General features: G+C 31.8%; 2 protein-coding genes across 3 annotated transcripts; one reads left to right on the forward strand and one right to left on the reverse strand.

Moving 5' to 3' along the window:
• Window positions 1-1,677: 1,677 nt before the first annotated feature.
• On the reverse strand, window positions 1,678-5,853 carry LOC143045975 (FAS-associated death domain protein-like). The gene is made up of 3 exons (XM_076218871.1): window positions 5,343-5,853; window positions 4,421-4,447; window positions 1,678-2,349 (listed from the first exon to the last, which is right to left on the reverse strand). Exons 1-3 carry the CDS (start codon window positions 5,758-5,760, stop codon window positions 2,081-2,083), a joined length of 714 nt encoding a protein of 237 aa, XP_076074986.1. The 5' UTR covers window positions 5,761-5,853; the 3' UTR covers window positions 1,678-2,080.
• A 234-nt stretch (window positions 5,854-6,087) lies between these two features.
• LOC143045974 (alpha-2-macroglobulin receptor-associated protein-like) lies at window positions 6,088-18,948 on the forward strand. 2 transcript variants are annotated; one of them, XM_076218869.1, is made up of 7 exons: window positions 6,088-6,311; window positions 11,468-11,609; window positions 12,313-12,462; window positions 13,211-13,306; window positions 13,662-13,891; window positions 15,321-15,479; window positions 17,107-18,948. In XM_076218869.1, the coding sequence occupies exons 1-7, from the start codon at window positions 6,174-6,176 to the stop codon at window positions 17,173-17,175; spliced, it is 984 nt and encodes a 327-aa protein (XP_076074984.1). In that variant the 5' UTR covers window positions 6,088-6,173; the 3' UTR covers window positions 17,176-18,948. The 2 variants fall into 2 exon arrangements, with proteins under 2 accessions (XP_076074984.1, XP_076074985.1); XM_076218870.1 differs by having other exon boundaries at window positions 6,123-6,180.
• Window positions 18,949-20,507: the final 1,559 nt, after the last annotated feature.

Below are 20,507 nucleotides of genomic sequence, written 5' to 3' on the forward strand. Positions count from 1 at the left end.
TTTGAGTTTTGGTCTTTTTATCTAATACTATATGCCATAGGTCAACTATATTTGTAGTATGGAAATATTTTATGATCTTTATGTCAGTCACGCAGGTTTTATTTAACCGTGACCTCATTTTCACGGTTCATTGCACAGTGTTAAGTTTTTGTGTTTTGGTCTATTTTTCTTAAACTGCATGTATAAGTAATAGGTCAACAATATATGTTGTATAGAAGTGTACATGTCTGCCTGGCATGGTTCATCTTACCTTGACCTCATTTTCAAGGTTCATTGGTCTTTGTTTAGTTGTGTTGGTTAATGTTAAGTTTATGTGACAGTTGTAATAAAGCTTAGCTTTATACTTAGGACTATCAACATAATATCAATGATCAGTATAGAAGGCGAGACATTTCAGCGTGTGCACTCTTGTTATATAGTCTTGAAGGAGCCTAAAAGCTGGACATGGGTATGATGTTTCTGGCGGCTGTGTCAATAATATCTTGGTTTGTGATTAGTCAGTTTATTGGGGAACCACTAGTCGTAGGTCAGATATATCTGGTATGCAGTTGTATTAGCATATCTTAATTCTATGGAGACTACTTGGTCCTGTACCTTCAGTTATATAGTTAATTTACTTACAATGTTTTTCATAGTTTTAATATTTTTATTTTGACATCTACATTTTACAATCAAAATTACAATATGACAACACATATTTCTGCGGTAACAGTTAATGCCCTTTGCCTTTGCTAAGGGGGCATTAAAATTAACCCGTCTATCTGCACGTCCTAAAATTGGATTCCTTTGTCTAACTTTAGTTTGCCTAAACCAAATGTTATGAAACTTATACACAGATCAAGTTGAATTTTGAAAGTGTCCCTTAAACCATTTCAGAATTGTGCCCCTTTTCAAAGAAAAAAAATGCTGAATTTTTTGTTTCCGATCTCTAACTTAAGTTTGCCTCTACCAAATGCCAAGAAACTTGCACACAGATCAAGTACAAATTTGTGAAGTGTCACTATTACTGTATTGAGTTATGTCTATATAATCTTATATGCATTATGCAAGCAGGGGCATCATTTGTGTCCCATGAACATATTCCCCGTTTATTTTTATATAAAAAAAGGGCCATTGAAGAAATATTCTGCAATTTTATTTCCTAGGGAAAAACTACAAAATGCATAAGAGTATTTTTTCCTTGCGGATTTATGGTGCCCCCCCCCCCCCCTTTTCTTGGAAAAGTTTAGTTGATTATATAGGGAATCACTGGAGCGGGCCCCCTTTTAGGCAGTTAGTGGGCCCCACTTCTTAAGATTATTGGATCCGCCACTGAAAGAGTATAAAATATTGGTTCCAACAAGAACAGATAATATGGCAATATTATTAACAAAGTTTCTAGTTAGTTGGAACAGGTATACGTGTTAACATTGTTGAAGGCTGTACAGTGATCTTTGGTTGTTTAAATCATTGCCTCTGATGGATAATTGTCTACTTGGCAATCATACAACATATCTTTATTTTTATATGAAGTGGGCCTTAATGGGTGCACATTTTTTCATACAAATTGGGAAGATTTACAGTTAGATACAGCATCCTGTTCAATGTGAAGATTACTGCAATGAAAACATTGAATATAGGACCAGCACTGACCAATAGCAACAAATTTCCACTGCACTATAAAAATATGATAGTCAATAGAGGCATATATACATATTTATTTACAAGATCAATCAATACATGCTTTTCAAATAAATCTGCAGACATTTATTTTGATAAAAGAAGTTATCAAAATAAAAAAAATAATATACATTTTTAAATACAGTTCTTAGCACAAAACCAAAATATTTTCTATAACTGATTTTCTCTTATTTTATAAAAGTAAGACAAGTAAGATTCATAAGTAATATGACATTGGACAAATTTGTTTAGAATTCTACAAAATGAAACATCCTAAATGAAAAATGGCTTACATTCATTGGTTCAACTTTTAATGGTGTTTGCAAAATTATCCAAAAAAAATTACAATTTTTTTCTCTAAATGATAAGATTCTTCAATATCACAGAATAGAATATAAAATAATTATTAATTAGATAATATTTAGTAATTTCCCTTTTCAAGTTTTGATGCCAAGTCAAATCTTTCCACAGATCCATCCTTTAGAGCTCTAATGAGTTCAGTTTTTGTTGCTCTCTCCTTGTTCTCTTTTGCCCACATGACCAATGCTTGATAAATCTGATCTCTCAAACTTCGTGGATAATCTGTCTCTATTATATCAACATCAGAATCAGACATACCTAAGGCTCTTAGATAAAATCTCCATTCTCTGCTTAGGTTCTTCATCAGGAAATTAAATTCTGGTCTCAGAGCTACAAAAATAAGTTATAATACTAATAGTAATTTGTTCCTTTAGTACATGTACATGTATGAGTATGTTTAGCATTTCTGTGTAACATACTTTTGATTAGTATTTTAAGTGCTTGAGCATCCTTTGGAACACTGCAAGCAATGAAAAGCATTACATTAGCTATTGCCCCAAAACCTCATAAATTTGGAAGATGAACTAAGAATCATGTTCGCTTTCAACAGTCACAGGTATAAAGTATTTACATTATGTATTTTTTAGACAAACACTTTTAATAATGTATTCCAGGCTGTATAGTGTAGGCAACTATTTTAAAAAGGGACATTGCTCACATGATAATAAATTCTTAATAATAAGATGGTTTCATTGTCTTGTGTAATAATAAAAAAAAAATCTTTAAAAGAAAGTTTCAGTCTCTATACTGTAAACATGGTAAACGAAGAAATTTCTGTGCATTTTTATTCATGTAATTTTTAGCAAGAAACACAGATGTGAGATTACATATATATGTAGGACTCTAAACTGGATGGCACTTTAAAGTGTGATGGTCATGCTAAAGTGCGATGGTCTACGCTAAAGTACGATGGTGTCACACGCTAAAGTGAGATGGTAGTTAATTTGTTCGCTTAAGTACAATGGTGTATCACGCTAAAGTGCGATGAACCTGAAGAGTAAGATTCAAAGTATTAAAACATTGAGGTTAAAAAATAGTCTTTTTGCAAAGGCTAGTATGCTAAGGTATAACGTATGTAACAGGTTTTATAATTTACCTGAAGGATTAAGTGATTGTTTCTAAATTTAGAAAACCGACCACGTAATAATTGCTAAAAAGTTTCTTTATGTGTCGCAAAATATTATATTTCATGTAAAAACAATTCGGAGATTGGTGTAGGTTGTTATTCACACTAATGTGACAACTTGTCTTACAGTCGTCATTCAAAATTACAAATTTGTTCATTATCGGAATATGCAAAATTCATTTGTAAAAGCTTTAATTTAAATGCGAAAGAAAGGCAATGTTCGCCAAGCTTTCTCCTTTTTTGTAGCGAGTACTAATACATGTTTTATTTTCCTACAATGTACAGAACAAAATAATGTTTTAGCAAACAATTTACAATTCACGCATGAAAACTCTATTTTACAGACGTAGATGAGTATGCGTATACTATTTTGTATTTATATAGTAAAATTGTCGACTGTAGGATAGAAGTCCTTCTTCCAGCCCTCGACAAAAAAATGTGTGCTTCAGCTGACAAAAAAAAGTTAAAATCGATTACTAGTATTAAAGTCATGGACATTTGGTGTAATATCCCTAATCTATTCTTCCGGCATGTTAATTTTTGGTTTGTATAAATGACTGTTAACGTCATTAGCTAACTATGTCTCTAACGTCTATGTTTTTCGCGGACAATCAGACTTTAGCGTATGGAAGCATCGCGCTTTAGCGTAGACCATCACACTTTAGCTTGACCATCGCACTTTAGAGTCCTACATGTATAATAATATAAGATTTCAAAACATTCTGTATAAATAATATGACACTCGCCCTGACACCTCACAAATATGTCTAGTAAAATTTATCCTATAAAATGTGTCTGTAAATGGCACTTCTTTCTCATACATGAAACAATTTGAATTAGTAATAAATTTCACGGTTCCATTTCATGGATCTGTGATCAAGGTTAAGTTTTTATAATAAGGGCTGTTCCTCAGGTACTATTAGCAGAATGTCAAATATGAAATGATTGTATTCATCTGACCTTGACCTCATTTTCATAGTTCATCTGTGAATTAATGTTTTCATGGTTTCTGCTTTTGGTCGGGTAGTTGTCTCTTTGACAAATTCCCCATTTCCATTCTCAATATAATTTTAAGGTTTGGTCAGTTACTCAGATACTATTAGAAATATATTAACTATATTTCATTTATAGAATTATTGCATGGTGAACATTGCTGTCTTGCAAAGTTGATATTCTATTTCCATTAAAATGAGGATTTCTTCTGTGTGTTAAGCATTGCTGTCACTTTGAACTTTAATGTTTTACTTCAATAAAACACAGTTTTTAATTACTCACCATTAAGTTGCTGTTGTACAATAGGATCTAAAAATATAATGAAAATAATTGTAAACATATGCGCACAATAGCAATTAGTTTTCAGTATCAATTTAGACTTGTCCAGGTTTGTATTTACTAGAGCAATACAATGCATGTCACATAAGGAGCAGGATTTAGAGAACCTATGAACACTACTGTTTTTTGGGATTTTTTTTGGTTCTTGTTGCTTCCATGATGTGTTTTGTGTACTGCTATTAAATTTGTCTTTTGGTCTATTTCAACATATGAGTTTGATTATCCTTATGGTATCTTTTGCCTAAACAATGAATAATAGGCTCAATTTTATTTTTTACAGAGTTTGTCTTTAGTGCCATGTGGAGACAGTAGAGTGCCTCCCGTGCTTCAGGTTTATGCTCTTATAATATACTAGATTTTGGAGTGTGCCCAAGCGAGAATCTCACTGCATTGAAGACTAATTGGTGGCCTTCAGTTGTTGTCTGCTCTATGGTTTGGTTGTTATCTCTTTGACACATTCCCCATTTCCATTCTCAATTTCATATCTATTTTATCGCTTGGTACAGACTGCAGACAATTAGAGACCCTGAGACATATGAACCAACAGTTGTTGTTGGCTGCCCCAGTGCAGTAAAAATACCATGTATTGATAGAAAAGAATTTTGTTTACTCAACCAAGTTAGACTCCCTATATATACAAATCCAAGAATACTACATCTTAACATGCTTAAAGAAAATTAAGTACATGAAGGTAGGATTTGAACATGCTGAATATGATTATGTTATAATTTATAAACAAAATTATATCTTTGACTGTTTGAGAAATTAAACTGTACACAAGACTTATTTTCCTAGCAAAATTTATAATATGGACTTTTTACAACTGTTAGCATGGGGACAAATTCATTTAAATAAATCATTATACCTTCTCGTCTGCTAGCAACACTGTTATGAGATTGATGTGCAGGCTGTGGGACTACCGGTACTGGCTGAGCTTGTTGTAAAGCCTGATGTAGAACACCAGGTGAAGTATCCATTCGAACCTCTCCATTTCCTACACTGGCTACAGGATGATTTAATCTGTTATTTTCAAATTGATCAATTACTCTTATAGCATTAAACTTTTCACACTTGTCTAAAAGTTGTTTCAGGAAAGATGTGTTATTTGCTGTCAGTTTTTCTCTTGACTGTAATTCAGTAAATAAATCCAAAGCAGTTTCCACTTTTTCCATGTCTCTTTTTTTCACAATATCTTTACACATAAATTTCATGCGATGTATGTCATCAGCGTTCAAATGTTTTGCAACATCAATTAACATCGAGTTAAATTCCATGTCTCCCATAACTGCAATATCTATCTAATAATGTTAAATCATAATTCAGGAAATTCCTTCTCCTACTTTCACTTTGAATGGGGTTTTACCTTGGTGAACCTGAATTAGGTATTCTGAATTCTAAATTTAATATTATGATTGTCAACAAACAAATATATTAAGAATCAATTGTTACTGTAAACTATATATCTTTTATTGATTTTTAAGCCTACATATAATCAGCAAAAAAGATGACACGCCTAATTATTAATTACATTGAGAATAAAACGAAAGTATACGGATCTCAAATGCTTGTTTATACATATCTCTCTCATTTTTTTATAGTCTCTTCTGCGCTTCAAATACCTTCTTTTATACTGTGAAGCGAAGATAAAAAGTAACATTGAAATTATATTTCAATCGAGAATCTCAACTCGTATAAAATGAATTGTATGTTAATGCTCTTTCTTTTCACTTTAACTGTGACACAAATCAGTTCAATCAATAAGTACAAAGAAGATGTGCAGTCAAGTCCGTTTAGAATGAACAAGATAAATCAGATATGGCACAAAGCATCAAAGGTATACAACATATGGCCTTCTTCTACTCTGAGACTACCATAACATAGAACAGTAGTCTAATTTATCACATCTAAAAGAACATTTGTAACAAAAAATTTGTTCCGGCGTGACATTTGTTCCACTGGAACAAATTTCATAGGAAATGTGTTCCACCGGAACTATTGTCACAGAAAATATGTTCCAGCACTATAAAATTTGTTCCGGAAGTAATTTTTTCACCAAGTGTCAAATAAGTTCCGGAACAAAAATCACAGCACCATGAGTTTTGTTCCAATATTAATATTTAAAAAAAAAGTGAAATAAGTTCCTGTGGAATGCTAGTCAATTCGTTCCAAGTCCGTTTCGTTCCAAGCCAGTTCGTTCCAGATTTAGACAATTCGTACCAAGTCAATTGTCAATTCGTTCCAACTGATTTATTTCATTATTAATCAGACTTAACAATGTGTTCCACCTGATTGATTTCATTGTTAAATGCTAATCAGACTTAACAATTTGTTCCAACTTTTTTATAATGTATATGTCCGTATATCACTGTATTTGTGTAAATCAACGTACAGTGCACGGCAAAAATCGCAATTCCTTGTCCATTTTGTCTGTATATTTCATATAAAAGACATATGTTCATCCTAACAGTTCATAGATAATTGTTCAATAGTCTTTCAGTATTTCACATATTTCATGTTGCTGGTCAACGGAGTGCACAATGATAAGTGCAACAGATGTCATCAGCTGGGTAACTGTAATTTGCTGTCTTCTATAGCTCTCCCAAGGATTTGTATAGTGAGACCATACAAATCCTTGGCTGTTCTAAAGCTCCATCATCTTGGATTGTGATCTGTTTGTGGCTGCTTACTTTTTTTTGTGGTTTCGTATGTAAGGACACTGAGTAAATTTTTATATTGTAAAAATAAACAACCAGTGCTAATGAGTAGTAACGATGCACGTAAGAAAAACATAGCAAATGTGGTATGTCAGCCTTCAATTATTATTGACAAGCGTTTATGACCCAAGATAAGTACGATATTATTCTTTTGATGAATGCATTAACAACTGTTATGCGCACATCATTGAAATACAATAATCAATTATAATGATAACTATTTCTTTGAAAATATCACTAGTTAGTCACTTTATTCATATTTAAAATATTAAATTTGTCATGAAATACTTACCTTAATAATTATCAATATATATCATGCCCAATATATCGTTCTTCCCAATTAATAAACCATAGATTTTTTTTAGATACGTATTTATATTCATTTTTTATAAATACAGCATTAAAAATAAAAATAATAAAGCTATTTAAATGGTTAATATTGTTTAATACTGTTCTTGAATAAGTTGGAACGAACTGACCAGTTTTTGGAAACGTTGGAACGAACTGACCAAGCAACTTGGGACGAATTTGTTGGTACGAATCAGAGTTGGAACGAATCATCCAGATACCTTCCTGTGATATTAGTTTTGAACGAAGGTATTTTATAGAAATCAATGAAAATGTTCTGTTCGAACCTATTTCACAGAAAATAAGTTCTGTGCTTGCATGGGGTACATTTGCAATTGAAGGCATGACTGTAGGACGAAGATAAGAAATAAAAGTGATTATAATGTATCATAATTTGTATCTATGTTTTATCGTTTATGTGGTATTTGACCTTGTTTCCTGTTGATCTGTCATTGGTGTTCTAATCATACATGTACTTAGCTAGTGTCATTGCACAGTTTTTAACGAGTGTGTCTTTTGTTTCTTTGTCTTTTAATATAATTGATCAGTCACTTTGTCCTTTTCAAAAAGCATGTCATGACTGTAGGACGAAGATAAGAAATAAAAGCGATTATGATGTATCATAATTTGTATCTATATTTTTTTGTTTATGTGGTATTTGACCTCCTTGTTTCCTGTTGATCCGTCATTGGTGTTCTAATCATACATGTACTTACTTGTGTCATTGCACAGTTTTTAAAGAGTGTGTCTTTTGTTTCTTTATGTCTTTTAATATAATTGATCAGTCACTTTGTCCTTTTCAAAAAGGTACAAATGTTCATCTTTAACCGTTATGATACTTTTTTTCGGAATGACTTTTATTATTATTTCTTATTCTACTCTTTCCTGGCTCATAAGTTTCATTTTTAGTATTATTAATTGAGTATGTTATTAAACTTTTGCTTTACTCCACATGATCCAAATTGGATGTTTACATTATCAATATAATACATGTTTTTTATAATGACTTTAAACTTACTGATCACAATTGCTCAGTATACAAGATAACTTGTTTAACCAGTGGAACATATTTCACAGAAAAGGAACTTATTTCACCAGGTGAGGAACAAATTTCACAAATCCAGAACTTATTTCACCCGGTAAGGAACAAATCTCACAAACTTGGAACTTATTTCACTAGGTAAGTGTGACGGGATTGCTTCCCTTAGAAAAACTTAGTAGATACTTAGTCAGCCGTAAGCGGTTGAGTTAAGGAAGTACTTCTTTAGCTCAGTCGGTTAGCGCGCTGCCTTGTAACACAGAGGTCCCGGGTTCGAGTCCCGGTGGAGACAAGCTACTTTGTAATGAAATTCGTGCTCTCCGGTTACATAAGGAACAAATTTCACCAACCCAGAACTTATTTCACCAGGTAAAGTGTGAAACTTATTTCATAGAGATGGAACAAATTATAAAGAAATTGTCTGTGAAAAAAGTTCTCCCAGAACATATTTCCTGTGAAATAAGTTCCACTGGCTCACACATGCATATACATATCTGTTAACCATGTTAACCCTGCTGTTAGGTGCAGCAAACAATGAAATTCTGACATCTCAAACTTTTGGATATTTTAACCTGAAATAAAAAGAAAAAAACAATCGCCAGTTGTTTGAAATCTTTTATTGGCAGTTTTTATGGTTCGATTTATTAGTAATCAACAATCATTTCTGCTAGATGTCAACTCCAACAAGATAGAGATCTTTGTCTTGACCAAGTGGCAGTATAAAAATAGAACTGCAAATGTCAAGCAGATTGGATGAACAAGTTCAATTTTTAAGACCAAGTTTACTCGTCACAATAAATCTTAATTGTGCACATTATGTTATGCCACTCAACTATTTTGGTTGCTTCTGTTGGTCTGTTCAACGCTCAATAACATGCTTAGTGTGACTCACATCACGATCAAAATATGGAATATTATCAGTTATGGGAATTGAGGTATTAAAAAAGTAAACGCCTTGTATAGATTACATCCATGAATTGAACATGTTTAAAGAAACAACACTCTTATTGGTGTTTTTTAGATGAATATAAAGTGTACAGGTCATATATCATGTATATTTAGCTTGACATGTTGAACCAACTTCTTCTTGTCTCTGTATGAGCATCCTTTATAAGGATCACCACCATGAGTTATGGCGTATAAAGGAAGCATTTGGAGCCTGTATCGGTACAGATTAATGTGAGCATTTGCCTGCACAATTCCCAAGCCAGGCCGTGACGGGTCTTATTACCAGAAAGTTAACCTTTCCTAAACATAATACGATATAACAAAATAAAACATACCAACTCACACACTCACCTGATTCGCTCAGTCCTCAAAGTATAAAAAGTGTTTTTTTTTTTTTTATGTATCAAATATCCTTTTTTAAATATCTGTGTGTTTTAAATGGGAAAGGGTCACCCCCGATGCCCCATAAATGCCTTGGCAAAATATGCTAAGGTAATAACGAGGAATCGATTAGGACAAAATCTATCAAAACCGACACTACCCAATGCCCTGCTGTATCAATGGTAGAGGAAAGCCGAAAATCCTACTGAAAAGGATCTCGGAAAGAAACTACCGATCCATAAGGAGAACAGCAAGAACTCTCAGACTTCAAATGAAAGGTCTGATAGTTTCCAATGGAAACTACTAATGGATTCCATATGGGCAGAGCACATGTCTCAAACATACCTGAAAATATCTGCAGATGTTTTCCTCAACAAGAAAATAATGACCGAAATTGAAAGTATATATTCTATGGATGATAAAATGCATACAAGAAAGCAATTTAGAAGACTTATTTGGATGATGTTGATCGATTCTCTCTACAAAAATTTCACGTCTGTTCTCATCGACATCCACCGGCTCTCCAACACTCTTATTGGTGTTTTGTAGATGAATATAAAGTGTACAGGTCATATATCATGTATATTTAGCTTGACTTGTTGTTCGTGCAAAATCCCCCTCAGCTCTTATAGCTAAAGGAGATCTCCCTCTTTTAAGGTTTCAGAGGCTGGCAGGTATGCGGATCCCAAATTAAAAAAAAAAAATTGTGAGTGAAAATCAAGTTATTTAAATCCAATCTAAAACAGTTCTGAAATTACACAACTTTTTCTAAAGATCACATACCAGTTGAAGCTGTTTGAAGCCTGGTTTTAACAATGTATTGTCAGGACCGTGGTGTAGTGGTTAGTGCATCGGACTACTAACACAAAGGTTCCCGGTTTGATTCCCGTTTGGGATGAAAATTTCAGAAACTCAATTTTCGGCTCTCCCTTGACACCATCTGCGAGTATGGTCTTGAGGAAACGATGAAGGGGAAGATAAATGGCTGACCCTTGTTAAGAGAGAGCCATATCTCTTGCACGTTAAAGACACCCTTGTAGATTTCGAAAAAGAGTAGGCTAATGCCGCTACAAGGCAACACTCGCACCCACAAAGTGGAAAGGGATTAATATATGTTTCCCAATAGACTATAAATAAATATGTTTAAACTAAACTAATGTATTGTGCATAAAACTTTTCAAAGAGACATTTTCAAATCTTTATAAACACTTTAAATAAAGCATAAGATTCAATTGTAAAATCATGAATTAATTGTATTATGAAGTGTTTTAATGGCATGATGACTCTGGTGTGGATGAAGTGTGTTGGGATTGCTTTCCTTGAGTAGTAGTCATTATTTTCGTTTGCATCATGTACTTCATTGTTTGTTAATGAAAGAATTTTCAGCATTATTAAAGGCAGTGTTCATTTTTGAAAATTGTTTATTTGGTGTTTATTTTCATTTTAAATCTCAATTCCATAACAAAATCTTTCTAAAATTATCTTGATGATGACTTGTGATTGTATTAATATTTGAAGTGTTTAAAATATTATTTTTCCATGGCATTTTTTAATCTATAGAGATTAAAAGGGCATATGCTAGCAGACTTGTATGCTGACTTAAAGATTCAAGATGGTTTAGAATTACAACTGAAACGTCTCAAGTCTGAAGATATGGATAAAGGAGGAATGAAAGAGGCAGAAGTGAGAATTAAATTAAGAGGTGACCTTATTTTACAAATATTAATTTGACAATAGTTAAATGAAGACTTTGTGTCAGATGTTAAAATTACAATAAAGACATTCCGAATTGAATAATTTTATTTATGTTTTCATTGAACAATTAAATATGTACCATGTATACAATTGAACATAAATATCTAATTCTTATTAAACCATAAAGAAAGAACCATAGGGATTAGAATGGATACAGTTTAGTTAGTGCTTTGCAGCATTGGTAACAATAATTTAGTACTTTTATTGACTTACCTGCAACGAAAATTGCAGAATGCAAGATATAGGGATTACAATCTGATGGGGGTGAAAGCAGTGTAAACTATAATTTGACCTAACAGAATCTGACTGTATATAATTGTATCATTCACATATTGGGAAATGGACTGACGTAGAATAAAATTGTATTTGCAAAAAATCAAGGTACACAAAAGTTCAAATATGTTGTTATTAGTATAAAATATTTCATGAAATGTTGTCTCATTCTGTTGTCGTAAATTTTTTCTGCAGAGCAGAATATCATCTAGCTTTCATTTTATTGCTAAATGTCACTGAGAGTTGGAAAGTCAACAAAGTTATTATAGCGTTACAAAAAAATATATTTCTGTGGAAAATAGCACTAGAGATGAATTTATTTAGTCAAATGGTAAAATTTCATAAACAGAACTTGATTGTACATCTTTAAATTTTAGATATTGTGAATAAGTACAATTTACAAGATGTAATACACATCCCAGATGTTACCGGTACTAATGAGGCATTCAGTAATGATATACCACCAGATTTTAAAGACAAAAAGTTGCAGAAATTATGGGAGAAAGCTGGAGATTCAGGATTTTCTGGTAAATTATACAAAAAAGGAAAATAACAAAAAAACAAACTAGAAAAATTCAAAAGGAAAGTCTCCTTTCAAATGGTAAAAAGCTCAAACACATAAGGAACTGAAAACAGCTGTCACATTTGCACAGGTCTCCATGTAGAACATGGTGGATTACATCTATACAAGAAAGAATCATTTAAAGTAACAAAAACACAATCTTCTTAATTGTTGTTGTGTTATTCATGTAAAATAATAACTTGATTTCCAAGAATTGATCATGTCTTGAATGTTGTATAACTGCATGCTATAAATCACTTCAATTTTTGTCCCTTGAATCATCTGAAAAGTATTGAATAAAAAAAAAACAATTGGAGAAGGAATCAATCATTTATTTTCATTTACAATTATTGTTTCTTGAACTCATATATTTGTCAATTTTGTGTAATTCTATGTTTTTATTTTACATTATTTAACATTAAAACAACAATGAAAAACTCATTTTGATATTTAATTTAATTAAAGGAATTAGTTTCTCTTTTTCTTGGACAGCTTCAGATGTTATATATTGAATATTGTGCTTTTAAAGGTACATGTGTAAAGTTTATTGCTAAAGACTATTAGTTGACCTTTTTGCGTGATTGTGATTACCTTGCATGTTGATGTAAATTCCAAATCTCTTTTTGTTCAAAATGAATATTACAGATCTATGAAAATCTGATATCTTTATAAAATAAGAAAAAAATAAAAAATTTCTTCTTAATTTTGTTTAGATGAGGAAATGGAAAATCTGAAGAAAGAATTTTGGCATCAACAGCTTAAGCTGGATGAATATGATTTATTGAAGGATGGTTTTAAATCTATATCAGGTTGGTTATATTAAATTGAATTTTGAAAGGTAAGGTTTTAGAAAAAAATATAATATGGTACATCATTTATCTAGTACAAAAAATTAATGATTCCACAGGTTGACATGAAAAAATTGAATCTCCAAACTCATTATTGTGTTTGAAAACAGTGTCAGATTTTGTTCTTACTATAGAACACTCAGGAAAATAATAAATAGTATATATTTTGTATGAATTTAGAAGAAAATGTTCTGATTAAAATTAATTATAAAAATAAGAAGATGTGCTATGATTGCCAAGCACAGTGGCGGATCCAGAACTTTACACAAATGAGCAATGAAGACTAATAAATGAATGTCCATTTCCATTTTATCAGATTTAGACATGATAGACAATAGCTTGGATGGGTTTAACTATGATAAAAAGAACAAAAATTTAAAATCAATGAACAAAGATATAAAAGATGGATATGAAAATCTGGCAACACTTGGATCCAAGAAACATTTTGAAGATGATGAATTAGAATTTAAAGATAAAAGGGTATATGAACTATACGCTATGGCAAGAAAATCAAATATGACAGAAGCTGAACTGCAGTCATTTATGGTAAGCTTAAAAATAAAATTCAGAAGTTTTTGATTTTTGTCGAGCCTGCAATTTTTGTTGCAGAAAGCTCGACATAGGGATAGTGATCCGGCGGCGGCGGTGTTAGCTCACTTCTTAAAAGCTTTATATTTTAGAAGGTGGAAGACCTGGATGCTTCATACTTTGTATATAGATGCTTCATGTTACGAAGTTTCCGTCAGTCACATGTCCAATATCCTTGACCTCATTTTCATGGTTCAGTGACCACTTGAAAAAAAAAGTTCAAAATTTTTGTAATGTTGAATTCTCTCTTATTATAAGTAATAGGATAACTATATTTGATATGTGTGTACCTTGCAAGGTCCTCATGTCTGTCAGACAGTTTTCACTTGACCTCGACCTCATTTCATGGATTAGTGAACAATGATAAGTTTTGGTGGTCAAGTCCATATCTCAGATACTACAAGCAATAGGGCTAGTATATTCGGTTTATGGAAGGACTGTAAGGTGTACATGTCCAACTGGCAGGTGTCATCTGACCTTGACCTCATTTTCATGGTTTTGTAGTTATAGTTAAATTTTTTGTGTTTTGGTCTGTTTTTCTCATACTATATGCTATAGGTCTACTATATGTGTTGTATGGAATGATTGTAAGGTGTACATGTCTAGCGGGCAGATGTCATGTGACCTTGACCTCATTTTCATGGTTCAGTGGTCAAAGTTAAGTTTTTGAGTTTTGGTCTTTTTATCTAATACTATATACCATAGGTCAATTATATTTGGTGTATGGAAATATTCTATGATCTTTATGTCAGTCGCGCAGGTTTTATTTGACCGTGACCTCATTTTCACAGTTCATTGCACAGTGTTAAGTTTTTGTGTTTTGGTCTATTTTTCTTAAACTATAAGTAATGGGTCAACTATATATGTTGTATAGAAGCATTGTTAGCTGTACATGTCTGCCTGTCATGGTTCATCTGACCTTGACCTCATTTTCAAGGTTCATTGGTCTTTGTTTAGTTATCTTGGTTAATGTTAAGTTTATGTGACAGTTGTAATAAAGCTTAGCTTTATACTTATGACTATCAACATAATATCAATGATTAGTATAGAAGGCGAGACATTTCAGCGTGTGCACTCTTGTTAGTTTAAAAGTAAATATTGAAAATAAAACCATGATGTTTTTCTCAATGCTTCTACTCTCAGTACATATACTACCATATGTTTTGAATAATTTTCTTTCATTAAAATTTCTATCATATTCTCATAGTTAATACAAATATCAGATTTGGGAATTGAAAACAGTGCATTGTATTTTATTTTAGGAATAAAGCTAATGAAAATAATGAAATTTTATAAATTATTTTTGCAGTTTAAAACATCTTTTGATGTTTTATATAAATTATAGGGTTTTCATGGTCCTAATTTTATGTAAATTAATGATATTCAGGAAGAGTTACGGCACTTTGAACACAGAATTGACAAACATGAATACTTAAAAGAAGAAGTTCAGATTGCTGAGAATGTTCTTGGAAGAGAAACTAAGGATGGTGAAATGCCACAAAAACATGTCTTATTAAAACAAAAGGCTAATGAATATGGAAGTAAGGTTAGTATTAACCAAGATGGTAGCCTTTTATATAATTCTATGTTTTTTTGTACAGTTGTTTGGCTGGCCCTATGGAGATTCTCGTAAAAATCTGTTATTTATTTGGGGACTACTGCTGCCAAACAGTGTCCATTCATTGATATGAAAACGCTTTACAAATTTTTTTCAAATTTAGACATGTTGTTTCCTGTGTTAAAATGAAGGTCAAGTTCAATTTTCATGATTTTACCTGTTCTTGTTAAGTTTTTGACTTTTCAGTAGAAAAATTTGTTTTCTATCACTTGTTTTCTTGTCATTCATATCTCTTCGACTGCTGAAGTTAATGAGAACTAAAACATTTAATTGGATGGACAATACTAAGTTCTGTCATTTGGTTACCATCTAATAACAGTCATTGCCAAATACAGGATACCAGAATAAAGAATTGGCAGCAATCAAAATTTTCTTCTTGATATCCGTTAAACCAATTGGCACCAAATATGATTTAACATTTCCATGTACTGTGGATTCATTATTATTCGTTGGATACCAATTTTTGTGGGTTTCGTGGGTACAGTTGAACCACGAATGTCAAATGTTAAATGGATTACAAATTTCCATACGTTTTGCATGTAGAGATTGGCAAAACCACGAAATCAAATATCCCCGAAAATGCATGTTTTCATCAATCCATGAAAATTGATACCAACGAAAATAAATGAATCCACAGTATTTTATTCATTGAGTATTGTTACTAATACTGTGTTCACACTATAAAATTTGCACTGGGTCGATCCCGGGTTAATTAGCCTGAATTAATTACCCCAGTTCACACTTGAAATTGTTTTTTAACCCGGGTTGAGATTTTCCCTTTTGACAAAAATAGAAATGTTAGCGTCAATATTGTAACTGGCATCTGTACACTGTACATATTTACATTTTTTTTCATCACAGATGCATTATTTTTAAGTCTGAAATTTTTGAACGCACTCCTGGCCGCTTGGAGGAATTCGATCACCATCAACTGCTTTCCGTGTTATCAAATAACGTCACTTTTAAATGAGATAGGATTAAACAGTGTCATTAAGCAGGTTTTCAACAAAGATTTATACAATTGTATTCCTCTTGCTGCCGCTAATTTGATATGGGTTATATAGTTTGTAACCCAGTAAACACGGTAACTGGACATCTGTCAAAATATGACGTCATTCCATATATAACGTCAAGTAATAGTTACGTCACATTGAAGATTTATTACGCAAACGTCACTATAGCAACAACCTCACATTAACTCCACTTTGCGTTCTCATTTAGAAGTGAGGTAATTATCCCGGGTTCGCCCTACATTAACTCCACCTCAACTGAGAGGTAATTTTAATCCGGGGTTGCCTCAGGTTAAGGCATTCACACTACCTAAATTTAACCCAGATTAACTAATTCGGGTCGAAACCTGTTTAAACAGGCATAGTGTGAACGTGGTATAAGATATCTATGAACACCAGTATAATGTTAATTGACAACAAAATGATTTAATATTTCATTGTATATTGTTCATTGGAAATGGTTACTTGGATATGCATAGACAAACAGTAGTCGGACGTAATAGAATATTATTCAAATTATATAAAGTTTTTTTTTTTATTTATAGGTTAAGAAATATCATGCAGAATTGCAAAAGAAAGTTAACAAAGCTTTAGCAGGTCATATCGAGCTGTGATATTTGTATAAAAAGACAAAGAACAGTTATACTAGAATACAGAACCGGTTACAGGGAAACCAGTGTGTTAATACAGGGCATAACATTTATTTTATTTCTTAATACTCAGGCAGCACAAACAAAATTGTAAGTCTTGATCAAATTTTACATGTAAAAATTAGGTTTGAAAGAAAAGTAAAATTACACATACATAATGCTATCTTTATTAAAAAAAAAATCAAAGTAATGTTGAACTTTTTTGGTATGATAAAGTTCTATGTATATTTACAATAAAAATTCGGGTTGTTGTCTCTTTGACACATTCCCCATTTCCATTCTCAATTTTATTACAAGTCTTTTTATGAATTTTGAATATTTTATTTTGAAAATATGATAGTTAGATGCTGTTGATTATATAAATAGAAGAAAAAATCTAGTCATACTAATTCAATTTTGTAAGAAAAAAAATAACCGCTGTCTTTCTTTGCGCATCACAATCTTTTACATTGCTTTGAAGATATAAATATTTAAAGCTGACACAAAATAATTCTAAAGTTTTATTATTTTTTTTAATCTGTTTTTCTAATTTTGAGTCTGCCTAGAGAGAATCTAGACACCCTTATAAATTCTGCATTTTAAATGCATAATTATAAACTAAAACTGTACTATTTTCTATCAAGTATAATACAAAAAGCAGTATAGATAATTAAGATTTTTCAATGTAAAAATAAAATTCCAATTGTAATTGGGAGAAGCAGGAAGCCAGGAACAAAATTATGTGTATAACAAAGTAGATTATGTCTTTTCTTTCATTCATGGAGAGCCTTAGAAAGTTTGAGACATAATACATATTATAAAAAAATCAAGCTTTAGGGGGGTCATAAACAAATAATTTTTTTTTATTTTATCATGCCTATGTTACATGAATATTGATGTATATAAATTGATACAAAATGAGTATGTCAGTATAAAAGTTCAATGATAGTTTTGTTACATGTTAAAACTGTGAAATAAATTCATGTGTATGGTTAAGAGCTTGTGAACAATTTGTTTGATATGTATGATAACTAACTTCTATTAGAATTTAATATCAGTGGCACACTTCTTGGTTGGCTGCATTGTGCAAAACCTTAATCATGGATGTCTAACTTTTCCTCATTTCGCATTATTAAGCAATCCCTCATTTTATTGTAGAGTAGATGTATTTTATTGAACAATAGTGTTACATTTTAAAAGATCTGTATTTGAGGTATGGTGCTATAGTTGTTCTTCAGACACAATTGCATTTTTTATGTACTGCTGATTCTTTTGATTGGATGGTGCTTCAGTATTTCCTAATCTATTTAAGATTTATATTTCATAGACTCAAAATGTTGTTTTTAAAGCAATTGCTTTTATGCCGTCGCGTATGGCCATCTTTGTGACCCAGATCAGAGACTCCGCCCAGATCAAGCCATAGTATTTTGTTAAACAGGCTCCTGGTCAGTCATTCTTTAACACCTATGTATGTTTTCTAATGCAATACATAGCTTGAAACTTTAAAAAAAAAGTTAGTGGATTTAAGAAGTTTCAGAATATGTTCTTGTAGATGTATTTTTGTATTTAAAGGGTCAACCGTTTGACTATCAAATAACATAGAAGTCCGAGTGAAAAAAAGTACATTTTTATAAATGCGATTCCGTTTTCCGCCGTTCGTACGATGTTTCAACAAAATATGGATTCATTTCAGTTGTTGATTTAGTATTGAAAATTTAACTGAATTATCTCCTAATAAATACGGTTTTTTATGTTTAATTTGTGTTTCTTTAAGAGGTCAGGTGCTCTTGTTCATTCATAAAATTATCGTTCATTCATACATTTATCGTAAAATCAAAATCACTACACAGGTTAATGTGTAATCTAAAAATAGACAAACTTTATTTGCGCAAATAATTTAGCGGAACGAAACCCTTGTTGAAAACACATAACAATAAGTTCGTTTTCCTTTTCTGTCAAAACTCCGTAATATTTATCGATCACCTTACTAATGAAATGGACCCGTCCGTAGTAGATGCCAAGTCGGTCCAGATGAAGAGATATTTACAATTTGGAATTTTCTAGTTTATTAATACATAGATTGAAAAAAAGTACGTCTTTTTAAATATCATGATCAAAACTGGGTTTGCATAACAAATGTCAGATGAAACCATTATCCTCGTCTTTTCAGTGAACAAGTCTACTACGTTTGTTGACACTCGACGGTCCACCGTGTTAGCAATTTTATTTCACATGTTTTCGAAATATTGAAGATCATTTTTCGCAATGTTTCCTGAAAATTGATAAATATCAAAGCAACGTAGAGCTGTTTGTTCTTGTTAGTATAATAAAATTGAGAATGGAAATGGGGAATTTGTCAAAGAGACAACAACCCGACCATAGAAAAACATACAACAGCAGAATTAAGGTCACCAACAGGTCTTCAATGCAGCGAAAAATTCCCGCACCCGGAGGCGTCCTTCAGCTGGCCCCTATACAATATATATACTAGTTCAATGATAACGATTTAATGTCATGTTTGTCTGTGATGACCCCCCTTTTCGGGATTGAATGAGAATTGTAGTTATCTCGTACCCACATGCACTTGTTTCTATCCATAGGAAGGTCGACTATCCATATAAAACTATTTATATGGATAATCGACCTTCCTATGGATAGAAACATAGGAAGGTCGACTATCCATATAAAACTATTTATATGGATAATCGACCTTCCTATGGATAGAAACAAGTGCCTGTGCTCGTACCGCATCAGAAGGACACATATCAACTGAGCAATAATGTTTGGAACTTAGTTTTAAAAATGATGACAAAGTAACATTATGAAAATATTTTTATTAAGCTGAAATATACATTTATTCTTTACATGTTTATGTCTTGTAAGATATTTTATTTCTTTCCCGTTTTTTAACATTTGCGTCTGGAAAGTTGAAATGTTTTAACTTAATCATTTGTGTTAATGGTTAAATATAAATTAATAATGAAAATTGTTAAAATTAAATCAATAAAGGAAATTATTGCCAAGGAAGTTACAAACACTACCAGGGGATAATCCATGATGATTTCTTTTTGAGTTATATGTTTCAGCACATGTATATTTGACCCCAACTTTAGCCTGGTAAACGTGTTGTCTCCTTGTGAAATATAAAACATATTAAAAATGACTTTCTGCTAAAGTCTTTTATTTATATAAAGTTAAAACCTTCTTACTTTTAACTAGACAACACTCATGTCAGGTTTAATTCTTGTATATATGTGGATGAAAAATGAAAGTCCCCAAACATTAACATGGCAGCAATTGCTTTTACAGCCTTTAAG

This window comes from Mytilus galloprovincialis, chromosome 9 (assembly GCF_965363235.1).
Source record: "Mytilus galloprovincialis chromosome 9, xbMytGall1.hap1.1, whole genome shotgun sequence".
NCBI classification, from domain to species: domain Eukaryota; kingdom Metazoa; phylum Mollusca; class Bivalvia; order Mytilida; family Mytilidae; genus Mytilus; species Mytilus galloprovincialis.